The sequence below is a fragment of the Haliotis rubra genome, unplaced genomic scaffold (assembly GCF_003918875.1).
Source record: "Haliotis rubra isolate DU_JTF1 unplaced genomic scaffold, ASM391887v1 Scf735, whole genome shotgun sequence".
Taxonomy (NCBI): Eukaryota; Metazoa; Mollusca; class Gastropoda; order Lepetellida; family Haliotidae; genus Haliotis; species Haliotis rubra.
The window spans coordinates 5,581-28,787 of NW_025767452.1; the positions used below are offsets into that span (position 1 = coordinate 5,581).

General features: G+C 41.1%; 1 protein-coding gene across 1 annotated transcript; it reads left to right on the top strand.

The window, feature by feature from the left end:
* The first annotated feature begins 6,390 nt into the window (after positions 1-6,390).
* Positions 6,391-13,535, top strand: LOC124259759. The gene is made up of 3 exons (XM_046693956.1): positions 6,391-6,430; positions 9,141-9,309; positions 13,340-13,535. The coding sequence occupies exons 1-3, from the start codon at positions 6,419-6,421 to the stop codon at positions 13,450-13,452; spliced, it is 294 nt and encodes a 97-aa protein (XP_046549912.1). The 5' UTR covers positions 6,391-6,418; the 3' UTR covers positions 13,453-13,535.
* The last annotated feature ends 9,672 nt before the right edge of the window (positions 13,536-23,207 follow it).

A 23,207-nucleotide genomic window follows, 5' to 3' on the forward strand; every position in this document is an offset into this window, starting at 1 on the left:
TCATGAATATTACGTATGGAAAAGTACCGGTAAGAATCGTTCGGTCACTCACCCCTTTGTTGTTTGTTTCAATATAAGATTAATCTGTTATGTCTTTCAACAAAATGTGTTCTGTCTCTCTGTCCATAGCCTAGAGCTAAACGCCATTCTATGGAAACTTTCCGTCTTCATACCGTGCCTAACCGTTATGACTCATGAGCAAACTGCAAATCTAAATGTGAATCTGATGTAATTCTCTCATGGTTTGGGGGATGCATTTTTACCTTATAACATCCTCCGCCTGTGGACAAGAGCTGCCCACAGCTCGGATACATGAAACATGAGCACAATTCCGATATGTTAAAGTTAAACACATTGAACACCATCGAAGCAAAACAGGATCGGTAATTTCTGAGAGGAAATGATAACCCATTTCAAACTTTCGAAATAATCGGAAAAAGTCGAGAATACAGTACCTTAAAAACGAGCATGCCAAGTCGGGTTGGATTAGTAAAAATGTTAGAAGTGATGGGACGATATTGGAACGAACTGTCATAGCACCTTACCTTATAACAATATCGGACTCTACATCTATTTAGTACACGTTCAAAGGAGTGCAAGACCAGCAGTACACGTGACTTACAAATGAAACAGTTAAAACCATAAGGATTTCATTGAATACGGACCCGTGGAGGTCCGGGTTAGAATTGATCTTCAGTAGGCCTAACCCATGTTTGCCCACAGGGAAACTCTAGCGCAAATAGGTTGCGCAAAAGAGAGAAAATGACCAGTCTTTTTATATGCAAGCGAAGCACGTAGGAGGCGACGAACGGGATCGGGTGGTCAGGCTCGTTGACTTGGTTGGCACATGTCATCGGTTCCCAGTTGCGTAGATCGATGCTCGTGCTGTTGATAACTGGATTGTCTGATCCAGACTCGATTATTTACAGACCGCCGCCATATAGCTGGATTATTGCTGAGTGCGGCGTAAAACTAAACTAACTCACTCACTCATCGAATAAGGTATTTCAATCTAGAAGATGTGTCATAATAACATTTCATAATCGTGGAGTATCCAGGATATCATTCGCTGGATAATCGAGTAAGCCATTTAAATTGATTTGCGCATACAGACATTGAAAAAATGCATGTGCAGTAAACTACGATTATGGCCAATTCAAAGGGACCACTACTTTTCGTTCGTTATTACCGTATTTCGTATATGCATTTCTGGTGAAACATACAGCGAGTGACTGCTACCTGACAAAATCAGTTGGTAATAACGCCATTCCCTTTATACACCCGTTCGGTATAACAGAATTCCACTGGATGTACGAGGGGTGGTGATGGGTTTGGGGGATTATTGGTCTGAACAATCCGTTGTAACGATGATGATGGTGATGATGATGCTTTTACGTCGCTTTTAGCAATATTCCAGCAATATCACATTGGGGAACACCAGAAATGGGCTTCACACATTGTACCTAAGTGGGGAATTGAACCCGGGTCTTCAGCGCGACGACCGGACGCTTTAACCATTGGGCTACCCCACCGCCCCGTGAGCAAGATGAATAGCAACTTAGTGGAGATATACAGTAACTATTGAAATGACATCCGAGACGTTGGTGGGTAAATATACATCTTTATGCATAAGATTCTTTGGTTTTATAAACTCTTTCAGCGGCATTATGTTACAGATACGCATGTAGGAATCTAAGTGGAAACAATGCATAAAACAGAAGTTGTTATCAATACAATTGTGCGTTTTTATATTTGTTTATTTGAGATTGAGTTCTACATTTTACAGAAGATTAGAATGTTTAGAAATTTATGGCATATATCGCATCAAAGTAAAAATATTTTGATAAACAATATCCAGTAGGAAATATCAGTTTTACGACGGGGGAAAAGGTACATGTACGTATATATTCACAAATGTCTGATGGTGATTAATAATGAAATAAATAGAAAAATGTTTTTTCGATAACAATATTTTTCACACGGGCGTTTTGGACCCCCAAATCTCGCTTCTTACGACTAGCATGGGTTGCTGAAGATCATATTCTAACCCATCTTCACGTTTAAAACAGTGCTTTGAAGAAGCACTGGTAGGTTTAATGGCTCTTGCAGCCATGCTATTTATTATCATCTTTATTGCTCATTCATAACATGCATTCACCGTCACAGCGTGCATCTATTAAAGAGTAATAGACATACTGATATATACACAGACTGCTAATCAAGATTCCCAATCACAGTCCGCTCGTGCTGATTGCATGTTACATAAATTTCCAAAACGTAACACGGATCAGTAGCCTAAAGACAAACTGATCATACAGTCTCGTTAACGAGTCTGATGTAAAATCAGGACATCCATATAAAGTTGATTCTCGCAACAAACCAATCACCGCGACATGTAACAATGTCTGTGAAAGACATGAAACAACTAGTGGTGGTCCGATTAATTGAAATAATCGAAGATTGGTCGCAGTGACTAAACGATCAAGGAATCAATCATGTTTTCTCATAATCGAATACAAACAATTCTGGAACACGTGTTTTCATCAACAATATTTTTCACAAGGTTGGTTTTATCTATTACATTTCATAAGCACTACAAGCTTGTTCCATGTCGTGATTGAATTCATCTTAAAGACACCAAGAAAATTATGTTCCTAACATACTAGTCATCCTTTAAAGGTCACATGCAACGTAAAACACAACTTTGCAGATTCTGATACCTTTCGATATGGACTTACCGAAACAAATCGTCAAAAATGCACATTCAACTTATAAAGTTGAAAAATAACGCGATGAAAAAAAACGCGCGAAATCGGAGTTCAAACGTTTCACTAATTTTCCCCCGACTTTTCGGGGGAAAACGGGTTTCAACAGCTGGGCTGCGCCCATAGCACGTGCGCAAATAAATAGTTTCGCGGAGCTTGGAAGCGGGTTGTCCGGTGAATACTCGGTGAAGGCTTTGGTGTGAGCTATTTTTCTAACGTTTTGTTGATATCTCACAGGCGCGAGCTTTTTATATGTTATGACAGTAAATTAACTGTTTATATAATTTCATTTGTCTATATCACCACACGTTCTTCTTACCGAGACACTTTCTCAGTTCGATACTTAAAAGCAATGTCATTATTTAGCGTTGACAGAATTTCTAACTGTGATATAGATATGTCGTTGTCACAGACTAAACTAAATGTCTTGTTTTATTGACACCGGTGTGTCTGTCTGCCTGTCTGCTAATGACAATATTCAATACACAGCTGCTATCACTGACCACATGCAATTTGAACTTAACACCAATCAGGCTATACACCATAAACAAAATGCATTGATTTATGGCCCGAGTTCGGTCTCTGTCACATTATGTAATTACACAGACAGGCAGGTGTGATACTTGAACACATGACATGTTATGATGTCTGTTGATTGCAAAATATTATAAACTGAGGGGCAAAAGAAACGTCCCCGATCATTTTTTTATCATAAAATGATACAAACACGTGCAATTCAATGTTGAAATGTTTGATATAATTTTTGAACATATTATGCAGACTGTCATTACAGAACAATTGAAACAATTTGCTGTAAGTAGAGTTTTTGTGACGTTTTTCACAGGAGGTTCAAATGTCCGGTTTTCGATCATGACAACACATGCACATCAGTACTGACAGAGTGTCTTTGAGTGTCCAACTCCTCAGTAGCGAGTGTGTCCACCTCTTGCAGCGATACATGCTGCCACACGACGTCGTGCAGAGTGCACAAGACGTCTGATCACGTGATCTGGGATGCGACGCCATTCTTCCTGTAGAGCTTGAGCCAAACCGTTTCTTGTCTGTGGGGGGATGTTGACGTTGCTTAACCTGACGGCCGAGATGATCCCATAGGTGCTCAATAGGTGATAAATCGGGGGATCTTGCTGGCCAAGGAATGACGTTTACGTTGTTGTTGTTCAGGAAGTTCCGGGTAACAACAGCAGTGTGGGGAGTAGCGTTATCCTGCTGAAACAACACGCCTCGATTCTGCTGGAGGAAGGGTAACACGACAGGTCGTAAAACAACATCAATGTATCGACGGGCATTCAGGTTTCCCTCTATCACCAACAAGTCAGTTTTCCTCTCGCCACAAATTCCCCCCCCCCACACCATCACACTACCGCCGCCAAACGTCTCAACTTCCTGAACGCAACAACGTGCTGTGCGTTCGTTCCGACGTCTGTAGACTCGTACCCGACCATCAGCTTTGTTCAACTGGAAGCGGCTCTCGTCACTGAAGAGTACCCGGCGCCAGTTCCGCGGCTGCCACTGCCGAACTCTACGTGCCCAAGCCAATCGACGACGTCGATGTTCACGCGTTAACGTCACGCCCGGAATGGTCTGTAGGCTCTGATACCGAATAAGCGGAGTCGTCTGGATATGGTCCTTCTACTGACTGGATGGGTAAGGCTGGTTGTTGCTGATGACGTCACAGTCAGGAATCTGTTGCGCAAGTGAAGCACCCGTAAATGGCGGTCTTCCTGAGGGGTGGTTACGGGTGGTCTCCTGTCCTAGGCCTGTCTGCAGTCCGACCTGTTGTTCTGAAGCGTGTCATCAGTCTGGTGATGGTTTTCTTGCTGCAACCCATGATTCTTGCAACGTGACTGTGAGAAGCACCCAGCTGCAACATCCCAATAGCTCGTTCTCTCTGTTCTGCCGTGAGTCGAGGCATGTTCTTTGTGTCCAACGTATTGAAGTGATGAATTCGAACAGTCGAGCATAATTTTTATACTGTACTTTCATACGGGTATGTTTCCACAGAAGCATGCAAAAAACGTGAATAAAAGCAATTTTCATGCTTACAAAAAACTCCACGTGGATTTCCTTTCTGTGAGACGTGGGGATGCGTTCGGGAGATGTGTTCCTAAATAAATTTCCGTCATAACGAAAACAGAAGAAATGTTTTTTACAATTTTACTTTGGGGACGTTTCTTTTGCCCCTCAGTTTACACAAAAAATGAGCATGTATTTACAAAACCCAACATCTCTCTATATTTTTGCACACAATTAGCCGTGAAGGCATCTGCAAAAGAACCAGCCGTTACACTTGAGTGCACACCCGACCGCTCTGACTGGGTTCGGTATCCCGGCTGCTTCGATTCTTTGGAAGTTAACCGAAGTACACAATTTTGCACTTTCGATTTGCGATTGTACGCTTATAATTTTGTTTATTTATTTTTTCGTAACCAGCAATGTATATTATATGTCATGAATAAGTGATAATTGTGTTTTAATTATGTTTGATTTTTTGGTTGTATGTGACCTTTAAAAATTAAAGATACGAAATTTTGCCAAAAACACCCTACAAAAAATAACTACATGTTTTTTTCCTTATTTTTTGAGCATTAACAAATTTCATAAAAGACGCTAACCAATTATTTTCGATGATTGATCGGTGGTAATGAACCAATCATCAATAATGAAATTTTAACCAATTCCCAAAACTAGAAACAACACAAAACGATAATATCTCAATTGGATCTCATGGTGGTTGGTTTGTTGTCTACACCTCAGACCCCTCAGCAATATTCCGGTCTGTAAATACTTGAGTCTGGACCGGGCAATCCAATGTTCAGCAGCATGAGCATCGATCTACGTTATTGGGATACGATGACATGTGTCAACCAAGTCAGCGAGCCTGACCACCCGATCCCGTTAGTCGCCTCTTACGACAAGCATATGGGTTGCTGAAGATCAATTCTAACCCGGGTCTTCACGGTTCTGGATTTCATGTACGGTTGGTTAATGCGAGTGCAAACTTGACAACTTTTGACATTTACAATACTTTAAAAAATAACATACATTTCATAACACCATATAATGCAATGCATAGTGCATATTTTATGAAACTGAAATGTTTCTGTTGGCCCAGTTCCCAGACACGTGCCAGAAACTTATGGTTGTGGGTTCAAAACCTGAATGTGTCCCCACATTTCCATGCTCTAGTGACGGTAAGCATTAAAAACCTGCATCTCATATCAGCCGGAAACGACATGAAATACCGAATATCTTTAATAATTTTAAAAGCAGCTTTAATTATGATTACTCAGATTATATTTGTTGCGAATGTAATATTCTACGAGAAGCAATTTTTAAAACAATTCAAGCTGCAAAATAAAATAGTTCACTCTTGCCATCACCGAAAACCGAGGAGCAAGTTATTACTCTTATATAATTTTCAAATTGTTGTGTACAGTTGTTACGATAAAAATATTCATATTCTATTCTAAAACATCCAAAAGACAGTCTAATGAACAGTTGTAATTAAAGATTGTAAAATTCGCTTCTGTTGTTTTCAATTAATTGGATAGATCCTTGAAGCACTAACTATGATAGAATCTACGTTAGAACGTACTGAATGAAGCTATTAACATTTCGACTGTGTCGTTTTTATGGGAGATTTAGTAAGTCTAGATTTCGAGCGGAAGTACTGCAGACGATGAAATTCAGCGCATGCGTAGTCTCACTTCCGACGTTTAAAGGATTTGCCGCGAAACAGGTGCTCTTCGATATCAAAGATACCTTGGTGTTCTTCACATTATTTCGAAGAATCTGTGTTGCATACATTTCCGAGGTACATTTACAAGATTGTATTCAGCTAATAATTCCATTGAATATCAGTTGAAGTGCTTTCTACATTCACAGCTTGCCCACATTTACCCAACAATCTCGCACATCAGCTGTTTTGTTAGATACGGCCTCTGTTATACCATCTCATTCATTGACAACATTTCAACATCGCACGGAAAGTTTCCCGCCCGCAACCCCCGTTTATTATCAGGAGCACTGCACTTTACCGGGCGCACTTTTTCAGATTAATTAGTGTTGCTGGGGTTCCCTAACCCTAACCCCTAACCCTAAGGATCGTAAAGGGTGGCATACACTGACCCTAAACCCTAACCCTAAGGATCGTAAAGGGAGCAGCGAGGGCTGCGCCCGTTAAAGTGCATTTTATGCCTAAGAGTAGATGTTGTTCGTTTTTTTAAAGAAAGCCTACAATAAACCTAAACCATAACCCCTCGAAATAATCATAAAATAGAATGCATTTCAAGCGGGGGTTACGGGCGGAACTTTTACCCATCGCACATATATACCAATTATTTTATCAGTGGTAAGAAAATGAAAAGCTACAGGTGCCACTCGTTTTGTACTTCCATCGGAAACCCTTCCACACGTTTCCTCCTTCCGAAACTTGTCCATTTCGATTGCAATAGTGTTAAACAGAGGCACATGTCGATTATATTCATTTGACATGATTTGTATAGCTAGAATGCACTTTACCGGGCGCAGCCCTCGCTGCTCCCTTTACGATCCTTAGGGTTAGGGTTAGGGTTAGTTAATATGAATGAAATCGTATTCCTGGTATAGTGCAAGGTTAGGGTATGCCACCCTTTACGATCCTTAGGGTTAGGGTATGACACCCTTTACTATCCTTAGGGTTAGGGGTTAGGGTTAGGGAACCCCAGCAGCGCTAATTAATCTGAGAAAGTGCGCCCGGTAAAGTGCAGTACTCCCACGTAGTAGGTCACTAGAGGAACAGGTCAGGCGAACCAGTCTTACTTTTGCTATGCATGCTGGTGTATTATCCATAGTAAGACATCGAAACGTGATATTGATAAATATTAACTCAAGGTGTTCATATCATGCTTATGACACCATGTTAGTTTACTTATGGGCTCAAAATGTAATTCAATCAATGTTGTATATATGGTACAATATAAAAGATGTATCTAGGTGTGCATCTTTTTATGAACGCTGTTAGCTAAGTAAACAGTATTTGAACTCTTCAAAGTTTATGCAACATCGGATTAGCAAGTTCACATCTTTAGAAACGAAGATTTTTTTAAAGAATTTTCTTAGGTTTCTGGATACGCCATCATTGAAAACACTTTACTTTTCGAAATGTTGTTTCTCTGAGACAGATAATGTGCTTTTGGGAGTCTCTTTCTGTACACGCCATAACTGCATATCTCATGCGGAATGCTGTTTTCAATGTATGTGATATAACCACAAATGCAAATATGTTCATGTTCAGAAGCAAATATATGTTCAAGAGCTCTGAACATGTTCATTTATACAAGTCTCTGGGGATGCATACAGTTTGCTCAACACATTTTCAATTCATACCTCAATGAACTGTAAAAAATACAGTCAATCCTTACATATATACTAATGAAACAAATCTAAAACTGAAATAAATTACGGCCAAGTTTATGTCCATCTCTAATTTTCAGCACACATACCCATCCCCAGTTAAAGTACTCTGCAAGTGGCATCTATAGCCACAGGGGTTAAAACAAATTCCATAGAGAAGTGAAAAATTCATGTTTAAAACTAATTTAAATGGTGACATTTGCTGAAAGACATATTACATGTGCAGCAATATGTCAATTAGTTCACAAGCTATAAAAGTTAATCTGCCTTGGTTTCCAAGTCTGAATCATCTACTGTGGGAACCATGGGGTATTTTCTACTTAAATAGTTTCCATCAGTGCTAGAACATGTTAAATGATGGCCCCTTTCATCTTGTTCATGGGTAAGTAGTGGTTAGAGCGTCCGCCCGGAGAGCGGAAGGTCGAGGGTTCGATCCCCGACCGCGTCACACCAAAAGACGTTAAAATATGGTACTTGTTGGTCCCTGCCCGGCGCTTGGGATTAATTGGTACAACAAGGACTGGTCGGCTCGGAGTCAGTATACTGTGTCTGAGTGGGGTATTCATGCTTCACTGCGGCATGGTATTTCAGCGGGCTAGCACTATAAACCAGCTTTAGTCTGGGCTAGTACATACGCATACACACGCAGGCACATCGTCATATGAGTGAAATATTCTCAAGCACGACGTTAAACCCAGTTTCACCTCACCTCACCTTGTTCATGGGTAAAGTTTGATCATGTTTTGTGTGTGTGCTGCAGAGTTGTCTCCCATGCTGAGGGACTGTGTAATGACTCAGACATGTCGGACAAGAAAGCTGTGACCATAGTAAACCAGATTCTCGTAAAACAATCTGTTTTTATAGAAATGACACATTTGAGTGAGCGATAAGTTCAAAAATGGCTTCTACTAATCATCCAAATAGTTTTTCTAGAATGTTTGTTCATGTTTTTATTCACAGCAGCAGACAGAGCATTTGAGGATGGAGTCTGTGCACCTAGATATGGATGGGATCTTTGAGGATGGAGATGACCATAGAGAAGACTTCCCCTCAACGCTGCCTGATCTCCCAGCTGAGTTGGAGCCCCTCGGTGAAGGAGACGAGGATGTGCCTCTCAGTCAGGACCCAGGTGACGTTTGCCTCGTAGATCATGTAGATGTAGATATATGTGGAATAATGTGCCCCAGATATGTCTTCGGCAACCCATGCTTGTCGTAAACGACTAACATGATCATGTGATCAAGCTCGCTGACTTTATAGTTAACACATGTCATTGTATCCCAATTATGTAGATCAGTGCTCATGCTGTTGATCACTGGATTGTCTGGTCTATGTTCAGTTATTTACAGATTACTTCCATATGCTGTAATATTGCTGAGAGTGGCGTTAAATAACAAACAAAAAACTCATCTGAGCATATTTATTCCAATAGTGTTCATATAAAAAGGCGTTGTCTACATTTGACCAGTAAATAATATTCGAATCAATCAATGATTATATTTGGTGTGATAAATAAGCCATGTTTTTCATACAAAATGATGAAAAATTCTGAACAGTGTTATTTTACAATTTGTTGAGTTTTTTTTAAATGTTTATGCATATTTGTTCGCATTCTGATTCATAGTTGTTACACTGATGTTCATCCTATCAGGAGCTCTGGACAATGACATATATCTGTCAAAATTGTCAGTAATGTTAGTGTTGCTACAGTTACAGAACTGCAATGATTGGTGTTGTATACGTTAAATACTATCATGACTAGGGGAGCGGTGGGGTAGTCTAGTGGTTAAAGTGTTCGCTCGTCACGCAAAAGACCCGGGTTCAAATCCCAACATGGGTACAATGTGTGAAGCCCATTTCTGGTGTTCCCCGCCGTGATGTTGCTGGAATATGGCTAAAAGCTGCGTAAAACCAAACTCAGTCAGTCATGACTAGGGCTGTCTATCGATTCATAGAGATCGATAATCATTTACTAAATATCGACAGTTTATCGATAAATATCAGAAGCATAACTTTGAGCAAAAATGTCTAAAAGAAATAACTACATGTTTCACTCACACTGGTGAGTGATGACGTGTTTTTGCTTGGATTATTAACAAAACACCTTCCTAAACATCATTTAGTCCGTAATTTGTTTATTGCATGAGAAAATGAAAACTTTATTCTATCACAAAAGTTAATGAACAATATTATCGATAACACAATTTTCATATCAATAATCATTAATAATCTTTCCTATTGATGTTATTATCAGTCATCAATCATTTTAACCAGCGGTAACAGGGGTGGAAATAACTTTAATATTGCTAGTTTACTCTGGTACAATGGCACATGTAAAATCACTTGCCCTGATAATTTTCCACCGGTACAGTTTGACATACAAATTTGCTTGCCCAACAGAAAAAAACACACTGGACTCAGACGTCGGGCAATGGGTTATTTCCATCCTCTGGGTAATCATGACTATATAATTAACCACACGGTTGATGTTTATGATATACAGGGATCTAAGTAGTGTTGAATTTGATACCGTGGCACGGTCTAACTTGAAATTGCACTAATGAAATATTTTCAATGTGCCCTGGCGGCACGACTAAAATTATTAAAATAGTACTCACCATGATTCAATTTGTGGAAGGGCGGTGGGGTAGCCTAGTGGTTAAATCGTTGGCTCGTCACACCAAAGACCCGGGTTCGAATCCCCACATGGGTACAATGTGTGAAGTCCATTTCTGGTGTCCCCGGCTGTGATGTTGCTGGAATATTGCTAAAAGCGGCGTAAAACCAAACTCAGTCAGTCAGTCAATTTGTGGAAAATGTGATATATTAGACCAACTGAAATTCTGCTAAAGCTATTTTAAAGTTTTGCATCCCATCACTCTGTTTATTGGTTACACTCTCCGTCTCACATCTTAACATGGGCATGACTATTTTGAATCACAGTGCACATAAACGGAAATGAAGGTCAAGCAAGGACAAGTGAAGCTGAACTATTCTTGCTGTCTTGATAGTGTCCAGGAACTCCAGCTTACAAATTTACAGGTTTACATGAAGTTTATTGATTTATTTAACAATAAATTGAAATGACATGATTGTTGTTTAAAGCTTAATTCAATTGTATCCTCAACAGGTGTGGGCACAGTTACACTTTTACAAAGGCACACCTAAATTATCTGTGCACTACAACACCCTTAAAAAACTTGCATTTCTATCCCTGAATATAGTATAGTGGTGAAACAAGTGATGCTACGATTCATCATTGTGTTTTTTCTGTATCAATACAGGATGGTGTGCTTGCTAAAGCACTTGAGAATTGACCCGTGAAGGTCCGGGTTAGAATATTGATCATCTGTAACCCATGCTTGTCGTAGGAGGCGACGAACGGGATCGGGTGATCTGGCTCGCTGACTTGGTTGACACATGTCATCGGGTCCCAATTGCGCAGATCGATGCTCATGCTGTTCATCACTGGCTTGTTAGGTCCAGACTTGATTATTTACAGACCGCTGCCATATAGCTGAAATATTGCTGAGTGCGATGTAAAACTAAACTCACTCACTCTTGAGAATTGTTTCATCAACTATATAACTTCAAGTCCATGAAAAGATGAAGATATCGAATGGGTCAGCTGGTCGAATCATATCTTCGAATGTTATTCAGTCTATTATATGAAGTATACTTAGAAGATAAAGCTACTCTGTTTTCAATTTTGCGGTGCTTTATCGTTGATTTAAGACCGCTAAATGTAATTTAAAAACCGAACGCGTTAGCAAAATTGAAAACAGAGTAGCTTTATCTTCATTCTAGCACGACTGATAAGCGTTTGAAAAAACCGAACTGTTTGGCGCGCAAGAACACAAGGCGGTAAGGGGCCTTTTTCCTGGAAATCGCTTGGAATCGTCCGGTTGAGGGACAGGTTGTGTAATGAACAAAATAAGACATTTTCAACAACATAAATGCTATATTTCAGGAAACAGTATGCTTGTATTTGTAACAAGTAGCATACCTAAATAAAAAAGTATACAGTTAATACTGTGAGCAAGTACAATTATTTGATTTTTCTCGAGCGAATTATTGATCTCCCCTCCTGTATGACAATCGACTCGCCCAAATGCAAGCCGTGAACTCGCTAAGTTTAGTCGCCGCTAACTTTATTCACGGTAATAATTGTTGATAACCACCCTACTATTCCCAATTTGGAAAAGACCTGACATGCCACGTTTTATGTGGGATACATGGACAGTGGAAGTGGAAGACTGGGCATTACGGCCGGGACGGAAGCGGTTAGGATGTGTGGGCCGACGTGTGTTGTCGACGTCTACCACACGTAGATCTGGAGTCGCTTTGAATATACTGCCGTTTTTTGCGCTGCTGACGGATTTTCCAGCTTCGTAGTTTCTTCAGTGGGATAAGGGTTTAAAAATTCTTCTTCAAACCATTCGCTTTTTACTTCAAAAACACCAAAGATGCTGCCGAGATAGAAATTGCCGATGTCCGACATGTTTGTTTACAAACAATAGGGTCAACGAGTTCGTTGTATTCATACGCGGTGAATCGGTCACTTTAATTAGCGGTCCTTAAACTGTCATTTAAGTACGGTTTTTATGAGCTCTCAGCCAATCAGAATCGAGTATCACACATTGTCGTGCTAGAATCAGTGTTTGCGGTAGGAAAGGAAAATTTGTTCCTGAAACGCATTGTGTGTGCATGTCTAGGGACATGTTCTTCTCTCCACACTTCTCTTGTATGTAGGCATGCCACGATGCATTGATGCATCGATACTTTTTCTAAGACGATACAATTGTCGATACATTCAAAACTGTATCGATATTTAGTTTTGAAAGTATCTGTTTAAATATGTTAATGTATCGTTAACATTTTGCAGTTGTATCATGTTTTTTGATGTTATGTAAGTTATATATGATATTTTTCATTCACAAAGAGGGGAAATTAAAACTTTTTTCATCTTTTAGAATAAAATATGTTAATCTTTTCATGGACAATAACAAGAAAAGTAATATTAATGTTCAAAATGTAACTAAATTTACGAAATAATACAGCGAAAATAGGTATTTTGATACGTATCGATTCGTGCAATTTATGTATCGTGACATCCCTACTTGTATGACATATTTCTATGATGAACATTGCTTCAACAGAAAATGCTGATGTGTTGGCCAAGCTGAAGGGAATGAAAGGTGCTGGGAAGAAGGTGGTGAGACGGCCACAGCCGCAACTAGATGCTTCAAGGTTTGTGTTTTGTTTTGTGTGAACGGGCAGCAGGGATTTTTCCAGGCTGCTCATCGCCTGTTTGTTACCCTTGAAGGTCTTGGTTAGAATATTGGCCTTCAGTAACACATGCTTGTCGTAGGAGGCGACGAACAGGATCAGGTGGTCAGGCTTGGTTGACACATGTCATCAGTTCCCATTTGTGCAGATCGATGCTCATGCTTTTGACCACTGGATTGTCTGGTCCAGACTCGATTATTTACAGACCACCGCCATATAGCTGGAATATTGCTGAGTGTGACGTAAAACTCAACTCACTCACTCATTGCCTGTTTGGAGCAACATTTAGTGTTGTTCAAAATCTGTCTGCCAAGTTTACTTGTGAGTCTTAGATCATTCCACACAGGGAAGTCATGTAGCCTAGTAGTTAAAGTGTTTCTCACACTGAAGGCATAGTTCTATTCCCAATTTGTTTTGTTTTTGTTTGTTGTTTAAAGCCACACTCAGCAATATTCAACTAAATGACTAATTGTAAATAATCTTGTTTGGACCAGCTAAATAACTATCTGTGAATAATCTTGTTTGGACAATTCAATGGTTGGCATATTAGCATCAATCCTAAGCAATTAGGATACGATGACATGTTTCAACCAAGTCATGGAGCCGGAACACCCACCCAATCCCATTAGTCGCCTCTTACAACAAGCATCGGGTGCCATGGTCAGACTCACTGTCTTGGTTGACTCATGTCATTGTATCCCAGTTGCGTAGATCGATGCACATGCTGTTGATCACTTGATTATCTGATCCAGATCTGATTATTTACAGACTGCCACAAAATAGCTGGTATATTGCTGAGTGAGGCTAGTTTTAAACTCATTCACTTACTGCAACAAATATTGGGTTGCTGAAGATTAAATCCTTTTACACCAGGCACTGGGTCGCTAAAGAGCAATTTCTACCTGTATCTTCCTGGGTCCTCTTACACCAAGTACTGGATCGCTAACGAGCAATTTCTACCTGTATCTTCCCGGGTCCTCTTACACCAAGTACTGGATCGCTAAAGAGCAATTTCTACCTGTATCTTCCTTGGTTCTCTTACACCAAGCACTGAGTCGCTAAGAGCAATTTCTACCTGTATCCTCCCGAATCCTTTTACACCAAGCACTTGGTCGCAAAGAGCAATTTCTACCTGTATCTTCCCGGGTCTTCTTACACCAAGTACTAGATCGCTAAAGAGCAATTTCTACCTGTATTTTCCTGGGTCCTCTTACACCAAGCACTGGGTCGCTAAGAGCAATTTCTACCTGTATCTTCCTGGGTCCTCTTACAGCAAGTACTGGGTCGCTAAGAGCAATTTCTACCTGTATCTTCCTGGGTCCTCTTACACCAAATACTGGGTTGCTAAAGAGCAATTTCTACCTGTCTCTTCCTGGGTCCTCTTACAGCAAGTACTGGGTCGCTAAAGAGCAATTTCTACCTGTATCTTCCTGGGTCCTCTTACAACAAGTACTGGGTTGCTAAAGAGCAATTTCTACCTGTATCTTCCTCGGTCCTCTTACAGCAAGCACTGGGTCGCTAAGAGTAATTTCTACCTGTATCTTCCTGGGTCCTCTTACACCAAGCACTGGGTCGCTAAGAGCAATTTCTACCTGTATCTTCCCGGGTCCTCTTACACCAAATACTGGGTTGCTAAAGAGCAATTTCTACCTGTATCTTCCTGGGTCCTCTTACACCAAGTACTGGGTTGCTAAAGAGCAATTTCTACCTGTATCTTCCTGGGTCCTCTTACAACAAGTACTGGGTCGCTAAAGAGCAGTTCTGACCAGGATCTTCCCGGGTTGTTGCTTATTTGTTATATGTCAAGTCAAGATGTTACTGGATTATTGCTGATAGCAACATATAACATTGCTGGCTCCTCGTTGAGCACCAGATGCAGTCTGGTTTAGTATAGAGCTCAGATTATTATGTTGGCAAGATTTATCATGCAGCATTTGCAACATCTACTCTATACATTGCTTCCATATAAAGAAACATTAGGGTTCTCGAAAACTCGAATAAACTTAAAGTGAAATGATTTTCCTTTGGGATATTTTCATCCTGGCTTCATTTTATTACCTGGGTCTCAAATCAGTTTTATGCCATGTAACATGTAATAGCCTACGTATTCATGAGTGAAGGCTGACTAGTGGATAAATGCTGAAGTTGATGACCGAACACAATGCTAAATGTTAATTGTTAAAATGTTCTGTCTGTCAGGTTGAGCGGAGACAGAGGAATACCACTTCTACCGCGGGTTTTCAAGGATGTCAAATTCAAAGGTCGAGGTCATGAGGTTAGCATTCTGTTCCCATTCTACTACACTAAATGCACACATGAGGATGAGTAGGGGTTCGGTAGATTGTCAGTGGTATAGAGAAACAGAAGGCATTGTTGATCGGGACCCTGGATGATATCTTTAACAAGTAGGCTTGCACAATACTACACGTCTGTTCACACTAGGAGGCGAATTATAATGTCTGATATTGAATTTTCAGTCTTCATTGGTTAGATGTGTTGTTCTGTTCTGTGTCATGCTGATTGGATGAGAAACTGTCTATCCAGGCTGATGACCTGCGAGTGATGATGAAGTACCTGGAACACTGGGCTCACCGTCTGTTTCCCATGATGCCGTTTGATGAGGTGTTGGAGCGTATTGAGAAGCTGGGTACCAAGAAGGAAGTGCAGGTAGGCAAACGACAGTGTCAGGACGCTTCTACCTGAACCAAACTATGACCACAGGCCCACGTGTCTTTGCGAGGATTACAGTTTAAAAAATATTATTTTTGAGATGACCCCCGACACGAAATTCTTCACAGTACAATACATCAAGACAAGTCTGGACGCTTTGGTGTACTCCTTTGCCGATTGCTACGCTACCATCTCATGCACTCATCACACATACCAATTCTTTATTGTTATTTCTGCGAATTGATTTTGAAACCCAAGTTTGACCCTCAGCCAAACGATCTTGACACAAACGGAGGACAATAGGTCTGCACAAAACGGGTGTGTGGTCAAAGCAACCCATCTGATTGGTTGACGCTTGTTAGTGAGACTGGTTCTTTCTTTTTGAGAAGCCATTGCCGGAAACACAATTCTTACATTTTCAACTCAAGCTGTCAATAAAAGTGAAAATTTATTCAGAATGTGCAGATTTGCAAGGGTTGATTAATCCAAACCCCTGATTTTTCCTTATCCTGACTCATGTCTCCCTTTCCTTCCGAATGCTAGTGGAACCCTTGAATCCCCTTTTGAAGCTCCCTTAAAAAAAGCGGACGTAAAATCAGTTACCAGGAGTCACCTCCCTTCCCAGGTTTTGGCGGGAAACGGCGCCACCTGTCTCCCATGCTCTTCACTCTCTCCTGATTCGCCCGAGTGGGCGGTTGTGAGAGCATCTGGTCCCCTATACGGCTTTATATCCTTTTATTATTTAGTCTTTTTTCTAAATTATCTGTATAATGCTTTAGTTAACATTTACCTACAATATTTTACGGAATTAATTCTCAAATTTCTACGTTTTTTACGTTTTTTACGTGATTATTCACATTGTTTACAATTGATGAAATCTTGTTCTGGTTGTAGGTATCATTTTTCTGCTGTTGATCTGCATAACCTATGTCCTAATTGCAAGCCTATATGTTTATCTGACACTCGTTGTCAGTTGTGTCTTCATCTGTCTGATATTGCATTTTATAAACATTCATATTATCTGTCTAGACGTGCAAAGGACAGGTCCAGACGAGAATTACACGACATGTCTTTACAAGCTTGCAGAGGACCGGCAGTTGGTGTCTGCGCAGATACACCATTCCAGTGGTCTACCGGGGTCGTCTACGGAGGAGGTTGCTGCCATAGATACCGCTGGCTCCAGGAAGAGGTCATCTACATCTGAGACACCCTCTTCGCAGTCTAAGAAGACTAGGGCATCATCTTCCAAGAGGAAGAAGGCAGCTACAACGAAGACTTTGGCGAAGTCTCCACACGGGGCAACGCGGAGGACGAGGTCCTTTTCAGCTGAGATCGTCCCTCTGGAAGAAGTAGATGTCTATGATGAGCCGCCCATCCTCATCCCTGAGATCACATCTAAGAAGAAATCGAAGACGTCTTCTACAGTGACTACACAGGACAACCTGTCAACGCAGACGTTCGGCACGAAGGATCAACGCCCTTCGGAAGAAGCCTCATCCGTCTAAGATGCGTCGGGAAGGGATGGAAAGGTATGGTCTGCACATGAAATGTAGACGGAAATCTCAGTATTTCAGAAAAAAATACAAGGAGTCTTATTTCAAGGCCGTAGTGTTGATGCGGTCGCTGTTTCCAAAACACCTACACGCATATTCGACAACGGCAGCCCTATATCAATATGATGTTCCAAGCTGTTGGGGCAATCTATTTTGCAGTTTTCGGCGATTTTTCAGAATATTTTGGTAAGGGATGGAAAGGTATGGTCTGCATATGAAATGTAGACGGAAATCTCAGCATTTCAATAAAAAATACCAGGATTCTTAGTTCAAGGCCGTAGTGTTGATACGGTAGCTGTTTCCAACACACCTACACGCACCTTCGACCGAGGCAGCCCTATATCAATATGATGTTCCAAGCTGTTGGGGCCATCTATTTTGCAGTTTTCGGCGATTTTTCAGAATATTTGGGAAGGGATGGAAAGGTATGGTCTGCATATGAAATGTAGACGGACATCTCAGCATTTCAGAAACAAATACAGGGAGTCTCAGTTCAACGCTGTAGTGTTGATGAGGCCGCTGTTTCCAACACACCTACACGCACATTGATATTCCAAGCTGGGGGGTCATCTATTTTGGCAGTTTTCGGTGATTTTTTAGAATATTCTGGGAAGGGATGGAAAGGTATGGTCTGCACATGAAATGTAGACGGACATCTCAGCATTTCAGAACAAAATACAAAGAGTCTTAGTTCAACGCCACGGTGTTGATGCGGTCGCTGTTTCCAACACACCTACACGCACATTGATGTTCATAGCTGGGAGGTCATCTATTTTGGCAGTTTTCGCCGATTTTTTAGAATAATTTGGGAGGGGATGGAAAGGTATGGTCTGCACATGAAATGTAGACGGAAATCTCAGCATTTCAAAAAAGAATACAAAGAGTCCCAGTTCAACGCCACAGTGTTGATGCGGTCGCTGTTTCCAACACACCTACACGCAAATTCGACCATGGCAGCCCCATATAAATATGATGTTCCAAGCTGGGGAGCCATCTATTTTGGCAGTTTTCGGCGATTTTTCAGAATATTTTGGGAGGGGATGGAAAGGTATGGTCTGCACATGAAATGTAGACGGAAATCTCAAGCACTTCAGAAAAATACATCGGCGCGATTTTCAGAATATTTGGGAAGGTCTCAGTTCAACGCCGTAGTGTTGATACAGTCGCTGTTTCCAACACACCTACACGCACATTGATGTTCCAAGCGATTTTTAGAATAATTTGTGGGGCCATCTATTTTGGCAGTTTTCGGCGATTTTTAGGAATATTTTGGGAAGGTATGGAAAGGTATGGTCTGCACATGAAATGTAGACGGACATTTCAGCATTTCAGAAATAAATACAAGGAGTCTCAGTTCAAGGCCGTAGTGTTGATGCGGTCGCTGTTTCCAACACGCCTACACGAACCTTCGACCACGGCAGCCCTATATAAATATGATGTTCCAAGCTGTGGGGGCCATCTATTTTGGCAGTTTTCGGCGATTTTTCAGAATATTTTGGGAAGGGATGGAAAGGTATGGTCTGCGCATGAAATATAGACGGTAATCACAGCATTTCAATAAAAAATACAAGGAGTCTTAGTTCAAGGCCGTAGTGTTCATGAGGCCGCTGTTTCCAACACACCTACACGCACCTTCGACCACGGCAGCCCTATATAAATATGATGTTCCAAGCTGTAGGGGCCATCTATTTTGGCAGTTTTCGACGATTTTTTAGAATATTTTGGGAAGGAATGGAAAGGTATGGTCTGCATATGAAATGTAGACGGACATCTCAGCATTTCAATAAAAAATACCAGGATTCTTAGTTCAAGGCCGTAGTGCTGATGCGGACGCTGTTTCCAACACACCTACACGCACATTCGACCACGGCAGCCCTATACAATTGTTTTTTTATTGTTAATTGACCTGTTTACACAATAGTAGCAATGTTGTGGTACATATGTGAAACGAAACACAATATTACTGAAACTCCAGTAAATTCCATTCAGTACTCTCGAGGTTTTCCAGTACTCCTGTATTGAAAAAATAAGGAGTATCTACTCCTGATGTTGATATATTATCTGGAGCCCTGGATTAGATTTCATTGTTCTTAAAACATAAACACAGATTGCTCTCAAGGGTTTTCAAACCAACAACACCACAGTTTGATAGAGGTAAAACATTAATGTTAGATGACTGCGAGGGATTTGTGGCCCACGTTTATTACCAACACAAATGGGGGCTGAAAATAAAAATGCACATGTAGTACTTGAAGGCATAATACCTTGGTCCAGATGAAATGATTTCTACATAGTCACATGACTGCCGACTCCGGAACAATGGTGATGTTTATCACAAGCACAAATCCTGCTTCTTGAGAGCGGACTTTGCAATATATTTCATTACTGGAAGCAATATTTCTCATCGCCGGAATGGTCTGTATTAAGGAAACATCTGTTTTCAGTACTTAATGTTTCGTGATCCTGTTTGAAGTGAGGAGGATTATAGACATCTTTCATTATCTTAGAAGATGTGTTTCCGTCATTGTGTGCCCAAAGGAGTTCACCTACAGGGCAGATCATCAGGAACCCGTAAACATGAAATGGTCGATTTGGAGGATCAGGTTGTAATACTTATGTGTAACTTTGCTATCACAATAAAATACACAGTTCATTCCCATATATGCTCTTGAGGTAACACCTGATGAATTATCACATTGTGACGTAATAATTATGTCTCATAGAAAGGGGATAGTCATGCGTGTTAACTACACTAAGTACTCGAGTATGTGAGTGAGTTTAATTTCACTCCGCACTCAACAATATTCCAGCTATATGCATGGCGGTCTGTAAATAATCGAGTCTGGATCAGACAATCCAGTGATCAACAGCATGAGCATCTATCTACGCAATTGGGATACGATCACACGTTTCAACCAACTGAGCGAGCCTGACCACCTGATCCTGTTAGTCGCCTCTTACGACAAGGATGAGTTGCTGAAGATCAATTCTAACCCGGATCTTCATAGGTTCGAGTCAAAGAACACACAGCACAAAAAGAAAGAAATAATTTTATATTGTGATAAAAACCTTGGTCAAAGGTTGCACGTCCAGACAGTCCAGTCCAGAAGACACCTAAAGGACCATCCACAAATTGAACGGGCATGTTGTGAGGCAGAAAGAGGCAGCTGAAAGTTTTGGGGGTCTCACAGGGCCGCTTGCCCTTGTCACATAGCCCACAGGCTACTGGTTGAACGCCGTTGCGATGAAACCCATGACAGCAGTGCAATGAGCCAGGAAACCCTTCTCTATGAGTAAAGTGAGGGAGGAAGAGCAAGAGGAATGACAGGATCACCTGGAGAAATAATACCGACACTTGTACCGTGGATGATTTTGTATTTAATCCAATTGGATTTACACACAACTCATCTTTTCAGCATTGTTGTCCAATTATTGTAATACTAACAGTGGATAAAGCGTCTCTCCGGAGAGCGGGAAGTCGGTGGTTCGCCCCCGTCATAAAGATGGCATTTGTTATTATCCTGCCTTCAGCTCGGCATAAGAGGGTTAATGGACTGACACGTTGCGGACGGGACACCTATCAGTAATAACGACTTTACTCTCGGCTTTCAGCACTAGTTCCTGGATTCAGGAACGTGACTCATTTCTTTGAAAAATACTGGATATTCGTAAGTGTATGACGTTTGCATGATGATCTGTTGCTCTAGACAAACACAGTTGTATCGAAGTAATAGTGACCTAAGTAAATACTTCGAATTATCCGATGTTCGACAGAACCGTATAGTGACTCATTTAACAAGCTTTTTCTTCGAGATATATGTTATTTCGACACTTCAAGCTCGAAGCAGTGTTGTTTAAGTGTGACCTTTGGTATTGCTTCGTATGAATGTAAGCTATATCCTGTGCATGGAAATGTTATTTCTTGGTTGTTCATTAAAAACAAAAATAAATGTATGTCTATACGTTCTGGGTTAACCTTCGCGTCTGGGTTAACCTTCGCGTCTGGGTTAACCTTCGCGTCTGGGTTAACTTTCGCGTCTGGGTTAACCTTCGCGTCTGGGTTAACCTTCGCGTCTGGGTTAACCTTCGCGTCTGGGTTAACTTTCGCGTCTGGGTTAACCTTCGCGTCTGGGTTAACTTTCGCGTCTGGGTTAACCTTCGCGTCTTCGCGTTAACCTTCGCGTCTGGGTTAACTTTCGCGTCTAGGTTAACTTTCCGTCTAGGTTGCCACAGCTGGATATTTGGCATGTCGGTTTGCTTGTCCATCAGGAGAGCGCAGATTGTGTGAACAACGTAAATTGAATGAACAAAATATATTTGTATCTTTTTGAATATTGAGAGTGTGTTTGCTGCATATGAACAGCTGTTGTTCAAAAGGCCGTTGTTTGGTTTCCAGAAGCTAATTCGTTTCCTACACGCTCACTCGAGTCTTTGGAGGTCTGGCGAGGTGAGGTGATTGTGTATGGTACACTCGGGAAACAGTCACAACAATGAGATCTTCAAGGTCATTGCGTACACTGACCATCGGTGTATCGGGTGGACAGGCTCTCGGAGTTGGTTGTCATCGTATCCCAGTTACGAGGATCGTTGTACTTGATAAAAATCATTAGACTGGCTGGTTCAGATTCGCTTACTATTAGACATATAGCTTGAATATTGATGAGTGCGAAGTTAAACAAACAAAAGATTCGTAGGAGACACGTTTAAAATTAAACCGGGGCCAAACCTCTAACTGTCAAATCATTTAGGTTAAAATTTCACAATTCTGTTTAAATCAAATACCATTTCTTTTTTCATTAATTTCAGATCTCGGATATATTGGTAACAGTTAAAAGCATAAACATCTCGTGAACATGATTTTAGGAGTAGCGTGTGTGGCCATAGTGACTGAAGCGCTTGTAAAATTCGTTCAGTTTGTAGAAATTCTTAATAGAAGGGGCGTAACTCTTCATTGCCTTGGTCAGCACTGTCACATGGCCTCTGTAAAGGTACAGTGTGTGAGAGAGCAAAATTTGACACACTGAGGATTGGCATCATACGTTTAAAATTATGGGGAATCGAACAAGGGTATTCGGCCTGACGAGCGAACCCTTTAACCAGCAGGCTACACATTTAAGAGACACGAATAAGGAAAGATTGGGATGCTTCATATTTTACATTTATTCAAAGGCCCTTGTGTCGAACGAACGGTTCTCTCGAAGTGAAAGCTTGAGTCTGCTTATTCATGACTTAATCATTATTTTGCGGTTGTTTCGAATCCCGAATAACCCATGACCATGGTTCAAATTCCGTCTCGCCTCTGTTATGTCTCAAGGTTTGTCGAGGCGGCTGGGTAGCCTAGTGGTTAAAGCCTTCGCTTGTCACACTGAAGGCCCGGGTTCAGCATTGCAGAAGGTGAGGTGAGGTGAAATTGGGTTTTACGTCGTGCTTGAGAATATTTCGTTCATATGACGACCTGCAAGCGTGTGTATGTGTGTATGTGCGGCTTCTTGTACTAGCCCAGACTTAAGCAGGT